Source organism: Somniosus microcephalus, chromosome 23, assembly GCF_052327205.1.
Source record: "Somniosus microcephalus isolate GS21.2 chromosome 23, FLI_Smic_1.0, whole genome shotgun sequence".
Classification (NCBI taxonomy): Eukaryota; Metazoa; Chordata; class Chondrichthyes; order Squaliformes; family Somniosidae; genus Somniosus; species Somniosus microcephalus.
Window position 1 is genome coordinate 28,849,306 of NC_141009.1, and position 22,123 is coordinate 28,871,428.

At 40.6% G+C, this 22,123-nt stretch overlaps 1 protein-coding gene across 5 annotated transcripts in view; it reads left to right on the forward strand.

Annotated features, from left to right (window-relative positions):
- The window catches only part of dennd1a (DENN/MADD domain containing 1A), a 517,876-nt gene that overhangs the window by 317,710 nt on the left and 178,043 nt on the right, over positions 1-22,123 (forward strand). For all 5 annotated transcript variants that reach the window (XM_085965678.1, XM_085965676.1, XM_085965677.1 and 2 more), the window contains 2 exons: positions 722-767; positions 9,236-9,337. In XM_085965678.1, the coding sequence (XP_085821804.1) occupies positions 722-767; positions 9,236-9,337 (148 nt within the window). The remainder of the gene's footprint in view (positions 1-721; positions 768-9,235; positions 9,338-22,123) is intronic.

Consider the following 22,123-nt stretch of genomic DNA (forward strand, 5'->3'; position numbering starts at 1 on the left):
TACATTTTGAGGATTTTGTAATCTGTAGTGAAACAGATTACTGGTTTTAAACAACCAACACCGAATCACTGTGACTTCTGATGGATAAAATTGAATTTGCAATAACTATACTGTAATGTGTTTGGATATTTCAGCACATGCTTTAAATATTGTGGTATATTCTTCGGCACGGTGGAGGTAAAATTCAACTTTGTTGGCAGCACACAATGGGCGCTAGCGAATCGGCAGCCTGTTCTGCTCCCTGCCTGATTTTCTTCTCCATTGACTTTAATGAAAATTTAAAGAAAATTGGGCAGGGTGTAAAACAGGCTGCCAATTCGATATCGCCCGTTTTTGCACCACTGCAGAAGTCGAATTTCACCTCCAGTGACTTCAACTGTAACCTGTATTCTGGAATACTTGTTGAGTGATCAGTGTACGTCATGAAGTGCCTTCATGATCATCTCTCATTAGATGTGCGCAAGTGTACGTTCTGATCAAAATAGCTGTAGCTCTAAAGAGAAAATTTTAAGAGAAAAAAGGTAAGCATTCTTTCATGTAACTACAGATAACCTTCTCAAAATGGGACTAAATGCAAATGTTAAAAATTGTACTAACTAAGTAGGAATGCTGATGTAACTCGCATGAAATAGGATGATTTTAAAATCATCTATATTTCTGGAGTTTATGAACACAAAGGGTAATTGCAATGATTAACTTATATTCTTTTTCCTGTTTATAGTGCTCCAATGCCCTACCTCATAGGAGTGCATTCAAGTTTAATGGAGGTAAGTGTATATTATGCTTTTATCATTGAAAATAAATTACAGTTCCTATACCTCTTTAAAGACTTATGATTTATTATTTCTCATGATTTTATTGAATCACCGTATTTAAATCTTCCACATTTATACAAGTCAGCTTGTGTAAGTTATAAGATGTTTTCTTAATATTTCTCTTAAAGCTGACATCTTCAGAACAAGTATTTAATAGGAACTATTAAAATTGTGATTGCCTAATTCAGTCTTCAGTTTTCTGAATTGATACATTAAATACATTACAAGATTAAAAATATGAAATTTCTGCGGTCCATTAAAATCTATCAAACCAGTGGAAAGTTCAGCGTTTTCACCCTCAGTATATTTACTTACGGTTGGTATGAGAAATACAAGAGATTGATTGTGATGTATGTATTAACCACTCTTGTTTTCTTTCTGCTAGCATTTAAAAGCATAATTATTGTACACATCTTACCAGCATTATTTTTACCAGAAGAAAATATTCAGGTTTAAATGCAGTCATGCAAAACAGTCTTCATGTGCTCTAATGCTCTAGGCATTTTAAGAATATAAACGCTTTCCAAAATCTTAATAAATGCGCGTAGAATTGACTAAAAATGCAGTTCAAAACCATATTGTGTGCATACTTTAATAAAGCAGATTGAGTACTTTTTACATCTTTCTTGAAAATATATTTTTGTAGATCTGAAGCCATGCTTTTTAGCTGCAGGCTATGTTTCCTTTGCTTTTTATCACAAACCAGGAAAGAGCTATTTAATCAGCCATTTGCTGCTAGGTAAAATAACAGTTCTGGTACCTTTTGTTTAGATTATCCACCTATATTTGTTTATTGTATAACTAAGCTCATCTATTAATAGTTAAATCTAAATGATTTTGACTGTAGATTGGTGTTTGTTTTTTTCTGTAGTAAGATTAAAAAGCTGAAAAATTAAATGCCAATTTATTTTAAATGATTTAAAACTTATTTTTTATAAAAGTCCGTAACATTTTTCCATTTGTCCTTTTGGTGTTCCCATGGCCAGGCAGGCAGACAGATAGCGAACCATTTCCCAGACCTCTGCCAAAGCAGTTCTTAAGCCAGTTGTATGGACATGGACTTGGGAAAACAGGTTAAGGTGGCTGGCCCTCTACAAGTTTCTATCGGGAAACACCCAAGATCCTTGCATCCAATTGGCACTTCGCTAAAATGGTACAGCTGAGATTGTAAATAAAAATACCCACTGGTCCACTTGAGCAAGAAGATTTGCTCCCTGCACAGACATTGCTGAATTCATTTTAACAGAACTAAATTACCAACAAGAATAAAGTATGCCTCCGAAAGCAGATTTGTTCCTTTTTTAAGAACCAAAGCCAAAGGTGGAGTGCTTTCAGTGCCAAGTACCCCTATAAATCTGTACACTTTAAAGAAATATTGAGAAATATATCTGCTCCCTGCTATGAGATATCTAACTTGGTGACAGATTTTTGCTTCCGTATAAACTTGCCCTTTCAGATGACACAAGAGGATTGCATGCATGTAAATATAGAAATTGTTACTTTGGATTAACTGGAGGCTGACCCTGAGGCCAGAACTAGAAATAGTACTATCTGGGTCCTACTCTGTACTTAGCCAGCATTAACTTTCCCACTGTGCCACCTAGCTTCCATGTTCGTAAATGGAAGCTTTGCCAGGTTGCTTGCTTGTCATTGCCAATTTTCTCGGTTCCTTTCTTGAGAGCCCTGATTAATCCTCGGGTATGGTTTCATGGGCATTGGCCGCGCTCTGTTAACCTGCTCCAGGGCCCAGGTGGGGAGTGTCAGCAGACTAATTGACCATGGAGTGTGTCAAAGCAGAGCTCCATCTTGTCCCACCCAGCTTGCACACACATACTTTCCAGCAAGAGTTTCTTGATAATGATCAGGAGTGGGAACCCTGGTTCTTTATTAGATTATCTAACTTGGTGCAGATTAGGGAGTGATTTAGGAATTTCTGGTCTGTAAGGCTTTATGCTACAAACGGGAATACCATGAAGAGTTCATCAGGGAATGTTACCTTACGAGCAGCATAAATCTATTAATTTAATAAATAAAGGTGAATGGGACAGGATTGTGGTTACGCATCACTAGTTTGATACAGAATTAAGATTTTTCTGAGACTGAGTCTGCTGATGTACCATATGGATGCCACTGATGAGAAATGACCTCTGTCCTAGATATTCAGCCTCTACACATTACAAAGATGAATGCTGCCACAAGACTTGCGCACTATTCTCATATTGCAGGGCAAATTCCAGCATTGTCTAAGAAAATATTCTGCTCAAGCAATGACGGGCCTCTCATCTGCCATTCAAGATCTTTTATTTTCTGCATGAGGGAATCTGATTTGCCAGTTCTGGGAAATTGTGGGCATGAATCCAGGAATCATTCAGGTTCCGCAGTCTGTTGCAGTAGTGGCCATGGTTCTCCAAGCTAAGATAAAGATACCGTTATCCACAAGGGAAGCCAGACATGGGAGTTACCTGCTCGTTGATTCAAGTATAAGATACAAATATCTGGATATTATCAATGAGGGACCTTGCCTTGATATTGTTTGATGTCCTTTATTGATCGACTTGAACGCATTAGGCAAGATCTTGGATAGATGATGCTGGAAGTGACCCTTTCCTAGGTGGAGATTATGCAGCAAAGTTTTTTTGACTGGTGCATGAAAATATATCCCTGATACATCACATGCGATTCTCAGTGCCTCCAATAGTAGAATTCTAGTCAGTTGTACAACCGTGTTTGGAGCTTATGGGACTAGCATCACAGTGGCCTGTCACTAATCCAATTTTCTTGGAAAAAGGGTTTTCAGCACCACTGGATTCCCCTGTTTGCTTCAAATAACACTTCTGACCCGAAATATATGGTATGTCCCCTACTGAATAGATAAATGGCAACTAAGACTGTTCTCAATAAGTACCTCCCTTCAGCAGTTAGTAATCTTCCAGCAGCTGGGCTATCTTGCGCACCTCAATTATACTTTTGTAAAATGGACATGAGTGAGATATTTTGAAGATAAATTTTAATGATGGGCTTAAAAAAAAAAAATGCCTTTTTAAATTAAGAGATTGCTGAAAACAAATTATTGCATGAACTTTCAATATCTACTGTTAGTAATGTAATGTCTTCATTTAGTACATTTTCATTAAAAAAAAATAAACTTTTGAATATGTGCTGTTAGACTAGCCAGCCGATTAATTACTAAATGGTTGGTTGCATTTTTTACAATCTGGAAAAATGTATAGGAAAAGCTAGTTGGACATTAAATTCTAATAGTTAAATGAAAATCTTGTGAAGCTTCAGGTTTAACGGAAGCAAGTTTATTCACAAATGGATTCTTCGATAATAATGCCTTATTAATTTTATTAAGGCATTAGGTATATATGTCATGTATGGCTTAATTTGTTCTTCAGTGATTTCCCATAAATTTGTTCTGACCGGAAACCATTTCAAGATTCAAACAGTTTTCTATTTTAAGGTCTAAGAGTATAGATGATGTGTTGTTGAAAATTGTGAAATAAATCCTGAAATGTTAGCTAGTGCTCTTGTTTTCCTATCATCACCTAGTTTGTCTTTATATGCATTTTTGCATGGTTTCTAACCCAGGAGCTGCATCAAAGCCTAAAGGGGCATCGACTATTAAAGCAATCTTACAGTATGTCCTGAATAATGGTGTAAAATTACAGCAGGTTAATCCAATTCATATTAAATAAAGAACAGAGTTTACTACAGATAAATCTACATTCCGAGTAATATATATACTGTACATACATGTTGATACATTAACCTGTTGACTTATGAATGTCCTGACCAATTTAAGCACAGGTTAACTCTGGGAATGAATAGTCGATGTGGACTATGACACTGAGAGATTCTACAGATCCCTTCACTTCATACATTTTCCTCTAAAGGGGGCTTCTCTTTATCTAATTTGTTCAACCTACATCTGATCATGTTCAGTCAATGAAAAAGTATTAGAATTGCCTTTTCACCTGTGTCTTTTTGGGCTTTATAAAGCCAGTACTCGATATTATTACTATTAAATGTAAAAATGAGGCGGATAAAAATGCTGTCGATGAAACTTTTAAACTGTACAGACCCTTTGTATACTTATTTTAGTAAGTAGGTTGAATAACCTATGATTTGTAACTAGACCTTAAATATATTAAGTGATAATGCCTTACTACACGGAATGTATATATCTGCTACCATTTTCTTGAAATCTTGGGCAATTACATAAGGCAAAATTTTCCATATCCAGTAAACAGGATACAATCTATGTTGACAATGAAAATGGTTTTCAAATGGGCAATTATGATGGATTAATGTTCAATAAATATATTTGTCTTGAAATGCACCAAAATAAAATAGAAATATTGGTGCTTAGCTAATATTATTTTGGACTCATACACTTTAATCAAAATTTAGATCCCTCGTATGAAATTAAAACCAGATATGTATCTCATCATAACAGCATAGCATTTTGCAGAGTGTTTAGATTGTGGCTTAGTTTGTGGATGGATAGTGCGGAGTATTTTTAATCTATAACAATGTGTGACTCTCGGGATTCTGTCAGTTCATGGTAACGTGTATATATGATTACATGTTAAGCAACTTTCAGAATTACAGCTGTATGGGTACCTAAAGCTTTTTGATTTGATAAAATAATTAAAAGCTGAAGAGTTTCCAATATTTTTTCCCCACGGGCCAATGTATCAACAGGTTTTGTGTTCTTTTTAAAGGAAGGTAGGATTGTCATCTTGCCAAACACATAAATAAAATAATTTGGCCTAGATTTATAAAATGTAATAAATCTTTACCATTTACTTTTTAAAAAAAAAAGGAATTCCATGGCTGTGATGAGAGAATAAAACCTAAACGAAAATACAAATAAAGAGAAAGCATAGTTGGAACAATAACAATCTTAGATACTTGTTTATAACAGTAAAACACCAGACGTAAGATCAAGACAATGAACATGACTTGTAATGTAATATAAACTATTGTAGTGAGGTCTTAACCAAGACTAAGCCAACTATAGAAGGCCTATGAGGAAATGAGTGTCAGTTTAGCTCAGCTGGTGGCGCTCTCAACTCTGAATCAGTTGGACTTCAGCACATAAGGCGGAACTTTGAACTTCGTCAGGGGTGTAAAACAGGTGGTTGCGGATCGGATATACACTCTGCCAATCAGGCGAAGTCAATCGGGCGAGAGTAAAATGGGGAGCCGATCCACTATCACCTGTTTTACGCCATGACAAAGTTGAAAAGTTGGTCGTTTAATTATTTGCTGTTTGTGGGATCTTGCTGTGTTTGTCAACGTAACAACAGTGACTGCACTTCAAAAGTAATCCATTGAGTGTAAAATAATTTACTAGTTCTTTCTCTCCCTCTATTTGTTCCTTCCTTACAACTGACTTTTTCTTTCTTTCTCTCTCCTTTCTCTCTCTCTTTCTCTCTTTTTCTCTCTCTCTTTCTCTTTCTCACTTTCTTTCTCCTCTCTTTCTCTCTCTCTTTCACTCTTCCTTTCTTAGAAAAAGAAAGAGCTTGCATTTATATAGCACCTTTTTACACCCTCAGGATATTCCAATGTGCTTCACAGCCAATGTAGTCACTTTTGTAATTGCAGCCAATTTCCAGACAGAAAGGTCCCACAAACAACAAGAAGACAAATAACCAGGTGTAATCTGTTTTCAGTGGTGTTGGTTGAGAGGAAAATGTTGGCCAGAACACTCGGAGAACACTCCTGCAGTTCTTCATGCAGTGCTGTGGGATCCTATACATCCACCTGAGAATGCAGATGGACCTCGGATTAATGTCTCACCTGAAGGACGGTACCTCCAACAGTGCAGCCTTCCCTCAGTACTGCATTGAAGTGTCAGCATAGAATGCATGCTCAAATCTCCACCGATCACACGACCTCCAACTCACGGTGAGAGTGCTATCACTGCCCCCACACTGACACCTCAGAGAGAGCGAGAAAGGGGAAAATGGGTAAACGACAATACGTGGCGGGAAAGGGGCACATACCTGGGGCAGGGTTTCGGGCTGTTAGGAGAAATACTGAGCTCTTCAGGCTGCCTTTTAGCCTGAGAGAAGGAGTGATTAATTGAGAATACTGGCACAATCTGACCCTTTCTCATGTAAAGTAATTCAAAAAGGAAGACTATATGCAAATAATTTTGGCCTGGGATAGATGAAGGGAATACATAATTCACTTCCATCAAGCCAACTTGCATAATCACTCCCTTTGCACAGAACAAGATGGCATCACTGTCTGTCTCCAGAGAACAATGGAAAACTATGAACAACAGGAGGTCAATTAAATGTCCCATTCTAGAGTCCAATAGGATCTCTGCAAAAAGACTCAAGACATTGCTGTTAGTTGGGTATCGTAGACACAGTAGGGATTTTAATTTGCAACGGTGCATTCCCTGTGCCCAATAGGGGAAGTGGGGAGGCAGTGCAATCATGGTAGTTGCTAAAACATTCACTATATCAAGATATGTTGAGTGAGTACACTCAAACAGCAGAAAGGGGCTATTTTTACAGTAGAGAATGCAAGATAAAATTTCAGAAGACTGGATTTCACAGTGCATACTTTTAAGACGTTCCGTTTTTTCATCTCCGTCATTGCTAGTAATACCAATTGCCCACTTTGCACATGTAAGAGACATTCCTATATATAAACAATGTATAATCTTTAACTGTTTCACATTAATAGTCAGCGATGATGTTTCTGGGTATACTAAAGTCAGCAGGAAGTGTTCAATTTAAAAATACACGACAGAAAACGATCTTCATTGGACTTAACAAAGGGAAAACTTCTTGGACATCCCTCAAGTCCGTATAGTTTCAGATCTTTGACAGTCAGTTTGTCACAGCTGTTTATGATAATATACCCCAAAATCACCTGCTTAGGATCAGTGCTGCCGAGGACTCTAGGTAACAGTTTGGCAGGAAAGTGGAAAATGCACAGAAGGGGGTAGCAGCCCACACGCTGCGCAAGGATCAAAGAGTTTAAAGGTCAAAGGACATGTCTTGCCTAACCATATCTTTCTGTTGAATAGCTGCTTCAGATTGTAAATCTGAAGAGGATTTCATTAAGTCCTTCTGTCTGCTGCTGGGGCATGAAATCATAAAATTTTATATCATCAGCTTTTCCTGCTTCTGGCAGCCAGATTGACATATTGGTGTCCGTAAAAAAGACAAGTTTACGTCTTGTAAGAAACAAAGTATATTCTCACCACAATCCCTTAAGTCATTATGAAGTCAAAATACTGGTAAAAGTTTAAAGTACTAAAAACTACAAATACTCAACACTGATTTAAAATTTGTTGTATTATTTATTTGAGGTTATTTGAGCTGGAGGAGGAACTGCCTGAGTGATCACCATTTAGCTTTTTTTGTAGTTATGAAGTCTTATCTTATTCCAAGGGTTTACAGAACGCTTTTGTATATTTTTAATTGTCTGAAATTGCATTCAGCCACCCCGAGAAAATGATAGCAAGTGGCAGTGTGGTAAAGTCCTATCTTGAGGGAGGATTTAAAAAGACATATCATCAAGACAAATAGTACTAACTGCTTTCTATTTAATAGGCTGCTGAATAAGGCCCCCTGCAGTTTGTTTGAAAAGTTAATGCATTTTAACTGTGTTGGTGTCATTTTGAAAATTCAAAGCACTGTTTGCACTGAGAAAACAGCTCTTACTGATTAAGTCTGTAATTCCTGGTAAGCCACATTTATAGACGTAATAAACAATATGTTGAGCATTTGCTAAGATGGATTTCTGGTCCTCTTGATTGCATGGAATGTGTCATTCGTACTACTAATAATGCATAGGTATCCATCAGTGTGAGGACTCTAAATGAAACGTAGTGCACAGCTAATGTAACTTTGACCAACTGACAGAAGAACAGCTTTATTTAATTGTTTTCCATTACTATTTGCAAGAAACTACTGAGTGTTTGGCTCTGGTAGCAGTACATAGAAATGCCAAGAAAATAACGTTTTTAAAAAATAAAAAAAAATTAAAAATTAATTACCTAAATTGTGTTTTCTCATACTTTATGAACTGTTGACATTAAATCGTTAACTATTTAAGGCTTATAGTTAGTGACAAACTTTCAAGCAAATATGCTATGTACTGTAGGTTTGATTTATTTCAAACATTTGCAACCCAAAGTGAAGCCCTCCTAAACTAGCTTACTATTGCACATTTCTATTTAGCATTTTCTGAAATCTCTTGCATGTATCACTAAAGCATGCCAAGAGTAATTTGGCCAGCATTTTTCACAGTGGCCTTAATCCCAAATGTAAAGCTCAGTTTTTGTTAATGAATTCAGGTAACAAATTATATTCTTAAAAACAAGTTTAGAGTGTGTTGATACATTTCCTTTAAAAAATCATAAAAATGTTTCATTCTTTCTACAATAGAAAGTGAGGAATATGGCCTTAGAAGATGCAGTGATACTAAATGTGGACAACAATACACTAGAAACACCATTTGATGATCTTCAAAGCCTTCCTAATGATGTGGTTAGTATGACCTAGCTCTCATTTCTGTGTACTTTTATTACTGAACTCAAAATTTAATATAGCAATTTGTTATCATGCTTCCCCTCTCCATTACTCGGTTTCATGTCTGTTTGACGATGTTATCTAGTCTCTAAAGTGTTTTGTTTTTCTAAAATAAGGGGCAGGGTTACATGAAAGCATTCTGGTACTTTGCTAACAGTCCTCACATTTCACTTCAGCTCATTCTCCTTTTCAGCTTAAATTTAAGACCATGTCTTTCTGGACTAACATAATTGTGCAGTCTGATTTCTTTCTTTTAAAATCCATTTATGCCATTGTTCTGAGAAAATTATTCATTACCTTATTCTCTGCTGTAGCCTTTACCTTTACTGCTTTGTACCTGTGCCCTGCTTTTTTTCCTCCAATTCTGTTTCATTTTTAAATAATGGAGTGGTATTGTGAGCTAAATGGTTTTTGCTTGCCAAGAAAGAGACGTGTCCAATTTGCCTTGCACCGTATCAGTGCCACCTGCTACTGGAGTACTCTTAATTAATAGATCAAAGGGACAAGACAAAGGTGGTAAAGTGCGTCAGTTCAAGAGAAGATAGCAGCGTACTTTGATCTGAACAAAGTTGTGCCAGAAAGAAAAAGATCTCAATTTTTTTCCAATCCTTTATGATCGATGTTCGGATGCCTTTTTACATTTTATTTAATGTTACGATTTTTAAGTTTGATAAAGGGTAGAATAGATTTAGGGTGTTATTTAAAGGTCTAACTAAAGAAAATGTCTCCTTTTGATGTAGGACGTTGACTTTAAAAGTACAGCAGATAAATGAGAATGGCATACACTGCTACACAGTCCAGTCCTTTTGTGTTTTGTTAAAAGGTGACATTGCTCACATCATTGCTGTATGTGGCACCTAGATGTTAGATGTGTAACTAGTTATTGTGCTGCATACAGCATCTTTATTTTGCAACCCAGCTTACCATCTGTTTGAAGTATTGTCCTGCTTTGAGTCAGCCCACAATGCTGACAGCATTTTGGGTTTACTGCAATAAAAGCAATTTGACATTTAGAGACATGAAAGTACATATTGCTCACAAAAATTCTCCCCATAGGCTTTATTGTGCACTCATTGTGCTCTACAATTTGGCACTGCAATTGGAAAAAATTAATTACACAGTAACAACTGTTCTGTTTCAATAGACATAACTTAACCCTTTCAGCGACCCGTGTTCTTCAGACCATGGACCAGCTCATGGGATTAGACATTCTGCTTTTACAGATCGGAGAAACCAGAAAAATAATTACACATCCTGACATCGACGACTAAAACCATAAACATCTTTAATTATGAATTTTTATAATTCCTTTCGCAATAAATTTGCACAGAGCTAGTGGTGAAGTTAAGACAGACCTCCGTGCCAAGTAAATTAAACACCACCTGCAAACTTTTGATGCCGATGGATACTTTCAAAGAAAAGAGCATGGAAAAAAAATGGATTCTGAGTGAGCTTAACTGCTCACTATTAAACCTAAGGGCAGCCCAGTGGCACAGTTGTTAGTGTACTGCATCACAAGCTGGAAGACCCAGGGTTAGAATCCCAGCCTAGTTGGCATTCGCACTTGGTTTCCTCCGACAGTGAGTTGCTCATCTCTCTGGGATTGGTAGGTAAAATGATGAATGCAGGCAACATGGCTCAAACTATGAAGATTTCTTTGTTCAGTTTTCAAAAACCTAATTTTACTGTGTTAAATTTAAATCAGTTTTTATTTTCTCTCTTGTTTCCATGAGTGCTCTGTAAACAATTTTTCATCTAATACCTACTGCTTTCTTCTAATCTAAAATGCATTGATATATAATGACCTGAGCCAATCTATAACATTTCAGTTTCTGCACAAATACATTTTCCCTCTTTTGGAGAGGGGGGAGATCATCCAATATGATCTATACTTTATGATACATGACAGAAAAAGTATTATTTCATACCACAAAGTTCTATCGTTCTCCTCTTGTAGTTTGTGTTGTGTTGTCAGTGTGCCTAATTTTCATTTGGGTGAATAATTAAAATGATTACATATATGAATGTTAAGCCCTGATTTCCATTTTCAACTCCTTATATAATATGGCGTTTGCCACTCATACTGCTGGAGTGGCGTCGACTCCGAAAGATTGACCTCAGCCTCGAGCTGCCTTGAGCAGTTGAAGCCTGGCTTCTTGCAGGCTGCAAAATGATTTGGCGACTGCTGGTCGTGACAAACTTTGCAGCAACAGAAGCATAGGAAAACTGCTTCAGGAAGTAGTTCTCCAACACAAATGAGCCATTAGATATACATTTAATGAGACATGTATGGATACTTTATTAGCTGCAGTCTCCGAATAAAAGGTTTCAATCTTTTATTACAACACTAAAAAGTTATTGATTAAATGATTGACTCATTTGTCATTGAACTGATTATTTTTCAGTTGGCTAACAAAGTGCCTTAAGTGAGTTTTAACCACAAACACTTCCATCTCTCACTTTCAATCACTGGCTTATTTCATTTTCACTTTTACAAAGTTTAAGCCAACTAAAATGGAACCTGGAGTTTTCTTCATTTGTTATCCTTCGTATGCCCTCTCTTTCCATACCTTTCTAAATATAACCTCCACATGATCATCTTCAGAATTTTTTCTCCCATCATATTTGCACTATTCCTGTGAAAGAGGATAATTTGTACTTCATAGTGCCATACCAGATACAGCATACAGTTTTGAGAACTTACTTAGTATTTTGGTTCAGTTCAATAATTTTACTAATTATGATTTAATACCGAGCTTAGGCTTCAAATGCAGCAAGTCCTTTTCTGCAGCCAGTGGCCAACATATTCGGTGCCTTCCTTTGGACAGCCATCAAATTTTCGCAATATTTCTATAAATGGTTGAAATAGCAACGGCTCCAGCAGCTAAAAAATTGGATTAAATCTAGAGTGACTTTACACTTCATAAATCAAGCCCATAAAACATGCTAAGTCGTCCAACAACCATGTCCTACCTGCATCCACAAGAAGACTAGCCATGAAACTCAGGAAGAAGGAGCATCAAACTTCCTCTGGATTCACGTTACCTTTTAAAAACATCAACACACTGCAGAGAAGGTTTGTACATTGTATGTCTGTAAATATCGCCTAACAAACCAACCTGAAAGTAGTTGGACCATCCTAAAACCCATTCTTACCACAGATAATCAGGATATTTCTGAAACACTTAAATCATTCCTTCTACTTTCAACAAGTAGATGTTCTGTGGCGTTGCTCATTGATAGTCTTGGGTGTATTGTACAGTTTCTGATTTTTACCCACCTCTGAGGCCTTGGAAACCACCTTGTCACTCTGTAGCAGTTCTGCTTCTGTGGTCCCAATTCAGGAAGAAGAAAACTGACAAAACATTCAAAGAAAATTGGTGAAAAATTTCTCCCAGTCTGCTGCTCATCACTCTTAGTATCTCAATACTTTTGTGTTACACTATTTGGTTTTATGTTCTCAATACTATATTTCTTATTTAATTTGTTTGGTTTTTTTCCTTCAATTTTGAAATCTTCAACGTTATTGTTGGAGTTCGACTGGTGATGTGTGTGGCATAATGTTGGTGGTTCTGGATCTACAAAGTATCCAGGAGTACAGAGTCACAAAACTTCAGAGTTGTAATCCTTGAGCAGAGAAATGCTGAGCTTGAGGACCAGCATGCTACACCCACAACATACGTCAGGAGGAAAATGTTTCTGGAAGACGCGCTTCAGAAGGTGGTTACCCCACAGATAGAGTGAAGAAAAGGAAGGGAACGGAGTGACTGCCCACAGGGTGAGGAAGAGAGGATAGGAAGAACTTGCACAGGTTGACTCTGTGGGTGCGAAACTGGGCTTGGACCAAAATGGCGTCCGTGGCGCATGCACACATTTCTGATGCGAAGTGCGCTAGACACTATATTGGTAAAGGGGTTAGTGCGTGCAGGCAGATCATGACGTCAATCGGCGTGCAGTGCTGATTTGACGCCAGCGCTGCAATTTTGCAGCTCAACGCTGCAGCCTCCGACCTCTCTTAACCTCCCACAGCTGAACACGCGTTCAGTGGCATGAAGGACCCCCCCACCAGTGCTATTTAAAAGGATCATCAACTACTTACAGGTTGTTGGATTATTTCTTCTAGCTGTTGCAGCAATTCTGTGTGTTTTGGGTGCTTTTCCATACTTGTTAAAAGTTTCTGTAATCTACAGTCTGGCTGGTGCTGAAGTACTTTTTTGTTAACTTAAAAGCTTGTACCCCAACCAGTTGCTTCCAGACATGGGTGGCCGAGTAGGACTTCCTCTTGGGCTTGAGCATGATTGGAGAATGAGCAGAGGCCACGCAGAGCAGAACAAGCTGCTAGAAGAGGTAGGACGGGGAGAGAAGGGCTCTTAGCAGGAGTCCATATCTGCTCAGTGCAATTCTCCGACCTGAACCTCAGCAACGGCCAATATTTAAGGCGGCTGCGCTTCACTAAGGAGGTCGTCACTGAAATCTGCCAACTGCTGCAGCCATAGCTCCAACCTCAGTGCAGAGCAAGGACCACATTGCCAGTGGTTGTGAAGATGACCGTGGCTATGAACTTTTATGCGCTTGGCTCCTTCCAAGCTGCTACTGGAGATATTAGCAACATCTCACAGCTTGCAGTGCACTGCTGCATAAGGGAGGTCACTGAGGCTCCCTATGCAACGAGTGATCATTTCATTTCATTCCCTCTTGCCAGAGAGAAGCAGGCGGAGCGAGCACGAGGGCTTGCAAGGATTGCAGGTATCCCCATGGTGCAGGATGTCATCGTCTGCTCGCACATTGCTTTGCATGCACCTCGTGATGCTACTGGGTGACATGGGTTATCTGCTGACGACATGGCTCATGACTCCAGTTCGCAACCCACGCACACGTGCACAGCAGGCATACAACGAGAGCCATGCTGCCATGAGAAATCTAATAGCGCAGACTGTTGGCGTCCTGAAGCAATGATTCCACTGCCTGGACCACTCTGGAGAAACCCTGCAGTACTCTGCTGAGCGGGTCTCAAGATTTGTCATGGTATGCTGCACAATCTTGCCATCATGAGGGAACAACCACCTATCAGGCGAGAAGCTGAGGAGCAAGAGGAGGACGAGGAAGGGAGGCTGTAACCTAGACAGCACCTTTCTGCCCGGGCTGTATGTGAAGAACTAATTCAACAGCAATACCAGTAACTACAACCCCAATTCCTCATTCACCAACAGTCCCACACTCCTTACCTTTCTTCTGTCACTGACCATCACATCGTCCTCTTGGCCACAATGCAAAAATAAAAGCCGACACAAAATACACATTCCAGTGCAAATTTATAAATTAAATCATGCCATATTGCATACAGAAATAAACTACTCACCCTTGTGCATTCCTTTCGTGCCTGTGTCTGTCCTAGCACTCCTACAAGGTGCTACCTCAGTGGCTATAGCATGGCTGGTGGAAGGCTGCTGACTTTCAGTGGAGGAGGCTACAGATGGCATTGGAGGACGACTTTAAGCAACTCTGGGCCTATAAGGCCTGGCTTCAGACTGCACCATCTCGGCATGGGCGGCAGCAGTCTGGGCTGGCTGACGGGAAACAGCAAGGGCACTGGCGGTGTGGCAGGGGTGCGAGCACGGATGCTGTCCTCCGAAGAGTGGACAGCAAGTTCGTGCTTCATGGAGCCAATGCCACGCCCCCGGGGCAGCGCCTCAGCAATCCTAGTAATCCGTTGGTGAACAGATTGCTGGTCTGGTGTAACACCCTGGAAGCCCCCAGAGCAATGATGGCAACAGTCTGAGCTTCAGCACTCGGATGTTGGGTGGCTGCTGCTTGCGCTTCAGTGGAAGCTGAGATGTCGGCCATCAGATGCTGCATCATGATGGGTTCCACAAGTGTGTTGATGGAGGTGGCCACCTGTTCCATGTTGGAAAGGATGGGCTCCAATCTCTACGCAAAGCCCAGTGCCAAGTTGATGCCGGACTCCTCCATGCTCCTTGACATTGCACGCAGGCTTTCTGGCAGGTTTCCCAATGCACCAAGCGTTTTGGTGTGTACACCCATTAGCCTTTTTCTGTAGCCTGGCCCATCGAAGTCCTCATCGGAGTCCTCTGCATCAGAACTAATGTGTGACCTCGCCCTCCGGTGAGCTGTCACCTGCACTTCCTTTCCCCTGCCTTGGCTGCAGCGTACTTGTGCCCGGTGTCTCGCCATGTGCACATCTCGCCTCTATGCTATCCTCTAAATTATGTGCAGTGTCTGTCTGAGCTGGTGGCTGCGAATGTAAAATGGAGTGACTGTGTCCCTTCATTCTCAGTGTCTTCCGGCTCTTCCACCACTGCCTGGGCAGTTTGCAGTTCTTGGCTATCTAAAGAGAAAGGTCAGTGTAAAGTTAGAAAATAGAGTAGTGTAGCAAATTGGGTTAAAAAAAAGTGTGACAGGAAGGGACAGAGAGTTTAATGGTAGCAGTGCAGCAGAAAATAAGGTCAAAGCAGGGAATAATGGTAAAAAATTTAAATTAAAGGCTCTTTATCTGAATGTACGAAGCATTCGTAACAAGATAGACGAACTAGTGGCATAAATAAATGGAGATAAATGGGTTTGATCTAATAGCCATTACAGAGACATGGTTGCAAGGTGGCCAAGGTTGGGAACTAAATGTTCCAGGGTGCTTGACGTTTTGAAAAGACACAGAATGGAAAAGGAGGGGGAGGAGCCTTGATAATAAAGGATGACATAAGGACAGTAGCGAGAAAGGATCTCTGCTTGGAAGATCAGGAAGTAGAATCAGTATGGGTGGAGATAAGGAATAACAAGGGGCAGAAAACACTGGTAGTATAGTAGTATATAGGCCTCCTAACAGTAGCTATACCATTGGACATAATAATCAAGAAATAGTAGGAGCTTGCAACAAAGGTAATGCAATAATCTTGGGAGACTTTAAACTTCATATAGACTGGACAAATCAAATTGGCAAAGGTAGTCTAGAGGACGAGTTCATGGAATGCATTTGGGACAATTTCCGAGAACAATATGTCATGGAACCAACCAGGGAACAGGCTATTTTAGATCTTGTATTGTGTAATGAGACAGGGTTAATTAACAATCTCATAGTAAAGGATCCTCTTTGGCAGAGTGATCATAATATGATAGAATTTCACATTAATTTTGAGAGTGACTTGCCTAAGTCCGAAACTAGAGTCTTAAACTTAAATAAAGCCAATTACATAGGTATCGGGCGAGTTGGCTAAGGTAGATTTGAAAAATAGATGAAAAGGTATGGCAGTAGATAAGCAGTGGCTAGCATGAAATATTTCTTTAAATAATTCTCAACAAAAATACATTCCCTTGAGAAACAAAAACTTCACAGGAAAAATGATCCAACCGTGGCTAACTACAGAAGTTAAGGATAGCATTAGATTGAAAGAAGAAGCTTATAATGTTACAAAGAATAATAGTAAGCCTGAGGATTGGGAGAGTTTCAGAAACCAGCAAAGGTTGACCAAAAAATTGATGATAAGGGAAAAATAGAATGAGAGAAAACTAGCAAGAAATATGAAGGCAGATTATAAGAGCTTCTATGTAAAAAGGAAAAGAGTAGCAAAAGTAAACATTGGTCCCTTAGAGGCTGAGACAGGAGAAATCATTATGGGGAATAAGGAAATGGCAAAAACGTTAAACAAATATTTTGTATCTGTCTTCACAGTAGAAGACACAAAAAGCATACCAAAAATGGTGGGGAACCAAGGGTCTAATGAGGGTGCGGAACTTCACGTAATTAGCGTAAGTGGATAAAAAGTACTAGAGAAACTAATGGGACTAAAAGCCGACAAATCCCTTGGACCTGACTGCCTACGTCCTAGGATTCTAAAAGAGGTGGCTGAAGAGATAGTGGATGCATTGGTTTTGATCTTCCAAAATTCCCTAGATTCTGGAATGGTCCCAGCAGATTGGAAGGTCGCAAATGTAACACCACTATTCAAGAAAGGAGGGAGAGAAAAAACCGGGAACTACAGGCCAGTTAGTCTGACATCAGTCATCTGGAAAATGCTGGAATCCATTGTTAAGGAAGTGGTAGCAAGTCACTTAGAAAATCATAAAATGATTAGGCAGTCGGTATGATTTTATGAAAGGGAAATCGTGTTTAACAAATTTAGAGTTTTTTGAGGATGTAACGAGCAGGGTAGATAAAGTGGATGTAGTATATTTGGATTTCCAAAAGACATTCGATAAGGTGCCACATAAAAGGTTATTACACAAGATTAAGCCTCATGGGGTTGGGGGTTATATAGTAGCATGGAGAGGACTGGTGAACAGACAGAAAACGGAGAGAAGGGATAAACGGATCTTTTTCAGGTTGGCAGGCTGTAACTAGTGGGGTGCCGCAAGGATTAGTGTTGGGGCCTCAGCTATTAACAATCTATATTAATGACCTAGATGAAGGGACTGAGGGTAATGTATCCAAGTTTGCTGATGATACAAAGCTAGGTGGGACAGTAAGCTGTGAGGAGAACACAGAGTCTGCAAAGGGATATAGACAGACTAAGTGAGTGGGCAGTAAGGTGGCAGATGGAGTATAATGTAGGGAAATGTGAGGTTATTCTCTTTGGTGAGAAGACTAGAAAAGCAATATTTTTTAAATGGTGAGAAACTTTCAAATGTTGGTGTTCAGAGAGATTTGGGTGTCCTTGTGCAAGAAACAGAAAACTAGCATGCAGGTACAGCAAGCAATAAGGAAGGCAAATGGCATGTTGGCCTTTATTGCAAGGGGGCTGGAGCATAAGAGTAAGGAAGTCTTGCTACAATTGTACAGGGCCTTGGTGAGACCACACCTGGAGTACTGTGCACAGTTTTGGTCTCCTTATCTAAGGAAGGATGTACTTGCCTTAGAGGCAATGCAACAAAGGTTCACTAGATTGATTCCTGGGATGAGAGGGCTGTCCTATGATGAGAGATTGTGTAGAATGGCCTATACTCTTGAGTTTAGAAGAATGAGAGGTGATCTCATTGAAACGTACAAGATTCTGAAGGGGATTGACAGGGTAGATGCTGAGCGGCTGTTTCCCCTGGCTGCAGTGTCTAGAACGAGGAGGCATAGTCTCCGGATAAGGGGTAGGCCATTTAAAATTGAGATGAGGAGGAATTTCTTCACTCAGAGGGTTGTGAATCTTTGGAATTCTCTGCCCCAGAGGTTTGTGATTGCTGAGTCTTCGAGTATATTCAAGGCTGAGATAGATAGATAGATTTTTGGACTCTAGGGGAATCAAGGGATATGGGGATTGGACGGGAAATTGGAGTTGAGCTTGATGATCAGCCATGATCTTATTGAATGGCGGAGCAGGCTCGAGGGGCCATATGGCCTACTCCTGCTCTTAGTTCTTATGTTTTTAAAAAGGGACAAGGGTTGGGTTGTGGTGAGAGGAGAGGAGAAAGTAAGAAGTGCACTCTCAGAACACCTGCAGCTGGTGAGTCAGAAGAGAGTTAGGATGAGGGAGAAGTGGGATGTGAGAATGAGGATTAGGTATGAAGATATCATCATCTTTAATGGCTTCAGGCCTGCCGGTGGCTACGGCCTCAGCAATGGCCCTTCCCACAGTGGCCAGCACCGTTTCCTCCATGGAGGTTAGAACATGCAGGCGCACCTCTCTCCCTCCGGTTAGATCCTGCTGCCTCTGGTTGTGTACCATCTTCTCCTGCATGAGAGAGGGAAGTGTGTCAGTGAGTGTCATGCAATCTGTTTGGGGATGTGGCTGTCGTGGTTGAATAGCTGGCAGTATATGCAAGCTGTGAGATGTGGGTGTGAGGCTTGCAACAGTGCTAAATGTGTGAGAGTGAGGTGAAGCATATGCATGCAAGTCATGATTGTTGGTAGGTGAGTGATGGGAGTGTGGTTAATTGATCTGTGGCTGAGGCTCGTGGTGCAGTAGGTAGGATATGGAATTTGAAAATACATTCACTGACCTTGACCACTCGTGTGAGATCATTAAACTTCTTCCGGCAGTGCATCCAGGTCCTTGTGGCTGCACTCCTGGCATTAACCTCCACAGCTATTTGCTCCCACTACCTTCTCATCGTGTGTCTGGAGGGCCTCCTGCCCCCCTGAGGATATTGGACATCTTTCCTGCTTTCCACCTCCTCCACCAAGACCTCCAGTGCAGCGTTTGAAAACCTGGGGGCCTGCTCTCTCCCATTCTTCTCTCTTTCCCTGTTGCAGAACGACTCCCTCCACCTGCTGCAGCCACAATGCACCTCACCTTTAAGAGGTCCAGGCTAGATTTAAGTAGTGCAGGCTAGGTTTAAATAGTGCAAGTTACTAACGATATTGGGCTCCCTGCTGATGTCTCCAGCCAATGAACAGCGCGGGAAGCTCTGGTTCCACTCAGAAAACATTATAATTTAGCAGACAGCACGAAGTTGGCATGCTGCCTGCATTCCACTCAATGGGCGCAGATTAATTGCGATCCCTGTGCCCATTTTTGGGGGCTAACCAATTTATATATGGGTTTGAACTTGTCCAGTTTTTATACAGTGATTGAGGCATAGGGGTGGGTAACCCTGAACAACACCATGGAGCAAGAGGTGAGTCATGGGGAAAAGAGAGATCAGAAGAGTGGTATTCGTAGAGGGTTCTGTAATTAGCGGGATAGATGACCTGTTTTGTAGCCATGACTTTGCTGGCGCTCAGAGGGCGGGTTTGGAGGCGGGTCAGAGGTTAAATTCGATTTGATTGATGGCGGGTTCCGATCCCACCGTCAACCCGTCTCCAAGCCGCTTTCCCAAGTGTCGGGTCCCCGATTTGCGAATGGACCCGACACCGAGCGGCGGGAAGCGGATTAAAGGCAATTACCTGCCTATTAGCACGTACTTGCCAATATTTTCAGCCTGTTTTTGGATTTTCCCATTTCTGGTTAGGGTTTCCTGACGTCCGGACACCATGCCAGGTAAGTGTGGTATGTTGTGAGTCTGCTGTAATGTTTATGGAATGATGACAGCTGCAGAAGTGGTGAGTTTCAGAGTAAAGAAAATGTTGGTTACTGCATTTTTTAAACATTTATAGATTTCTTTAGGTTAACAGTTTTTAAATCCAACTATATGTCCAGTGCCGCCTCATTGGGAGAACCTCTCTCACCAGTGACAGATTGCTTCTGTCACCTCACCTGCAGCTGCCATCTATTCCAGCATATGATGGGAGTCATTGGCGAGCCTGGGTGCAAGAGTTCACCTTTGTGCAGTGATTGTCAGTATTTTCAGCACCTCAATGCTGTCAAACACTGAGAAATCAACTGTCAAAATAAAATTGTGCGTTGGTCCCAAATGACGTCATCAGACTCGCTTCCTGTTAATCGGCCAGCAAGCCCGCAGGCTTAACAAGGTCAGTCAAGGGAAACTCCCGTCTGGAGGGGATGCAGCTGGGGGCGGGACCGGAACCCGGAAATCAGCTGTCCCACATGCACCCGACACCAATGACAAAATCGCGGCCTAAGAGTCCCAAATGGCTAGTTGACTCTCTGCTTCCAGAATAAAGGACATAACTGAACAGTGGTAGAAAAAACTTGTGAAAATCAGCCAGAACTCGTGATTCCTATATGAACCAACGATGTAGCAAAAAGTAGAATGGAGTACTTGCAGAGAAAGTTTAATGAGCTAGGTTCTAGATTGAAGTGTATGACCTAGAGGATAGTAATCTCCAGATTACTCCTGGTGCCATGGGATGTACAGGTTAGGGAGGAACAGATTAGATATAACAATGTAAGACTCAGAAAAGTGTTTAGAAGAAAGGGTTTTAGATTTCTAAGACGTTGGGACAAGTTTTCGGGCTGGGATAGACACTTCGACAACAACAACTTGCATTTATATAGTGCCTTTAATGAGGAAAAATGTCCCAAGGCGCTTCACTAATGTAATCTGTCAAATGTTGACATCGAGCCAAAGAAGGAAAATTAGGAGAGGTGACCATAAACTTGGCGAAAAAAGGTAGATTTTAAGGAAGGTCTTAAAGGAGGGGAGAGAGGCAGAGAGGTTTAGGGAATTCAGCGTCTTTGGACCTGGTGCACTAATTGGCTGCCGCGTTTCCCTACATTGCAATAGTGACTACATTTCAGAAAATACATCATTGGCTGTGAAGAGCTTTGGGATGTCCTAGTGACAGGACAGGTGCTATATAAATGCAAGTTCTTTCTTTCTGTACTGCCAGAGTGGGCAGGCATGGGAATGCTTGGTGGGTAACCGAAAAGCTACCAACAATATTCCTTCAGCCGTATAGCAACCTGGCCCCTTTTAAAAATGTTAATCGTTAAAACTGTGGATGCTAGTTCTGTTCAATGCTTTTGTGTGTTGGTATCAGCCAGATTTCTGTTTCAACATATCACAGTACTAGTACAAAATATACATTAATATGTCAAGAGTGGTCGATTCTGGATTATTTGCACGGTGGCATAGTGGTTAGCACTGTTGCCTCACAGCGCCAGGAACCCGGGTTCAAATCCGGCCTCGGGTGACTGTCTGTGTGGAGTTTGCACATTCTCCCCGTGTTTGCGTGGGTTTTCTCCGGGTGCTCCGGTTTCCTCCCACAGTCCAAAGATGTGCAGGTTAGGTTGATTGGCTATGATAAAAATTGACCCTTAGTGTTAGGGGGATTAAATGCGTGGGGTTACGGGGATAGGGTGGGATATGTGTCGGTGCAGGCTCGATGGGCCGAAATGGCCTCTATCTCTACTGTGAGGTTTCTGTGATTTCTGTGAAATGTGTTTAATTGTGCCATTAGAA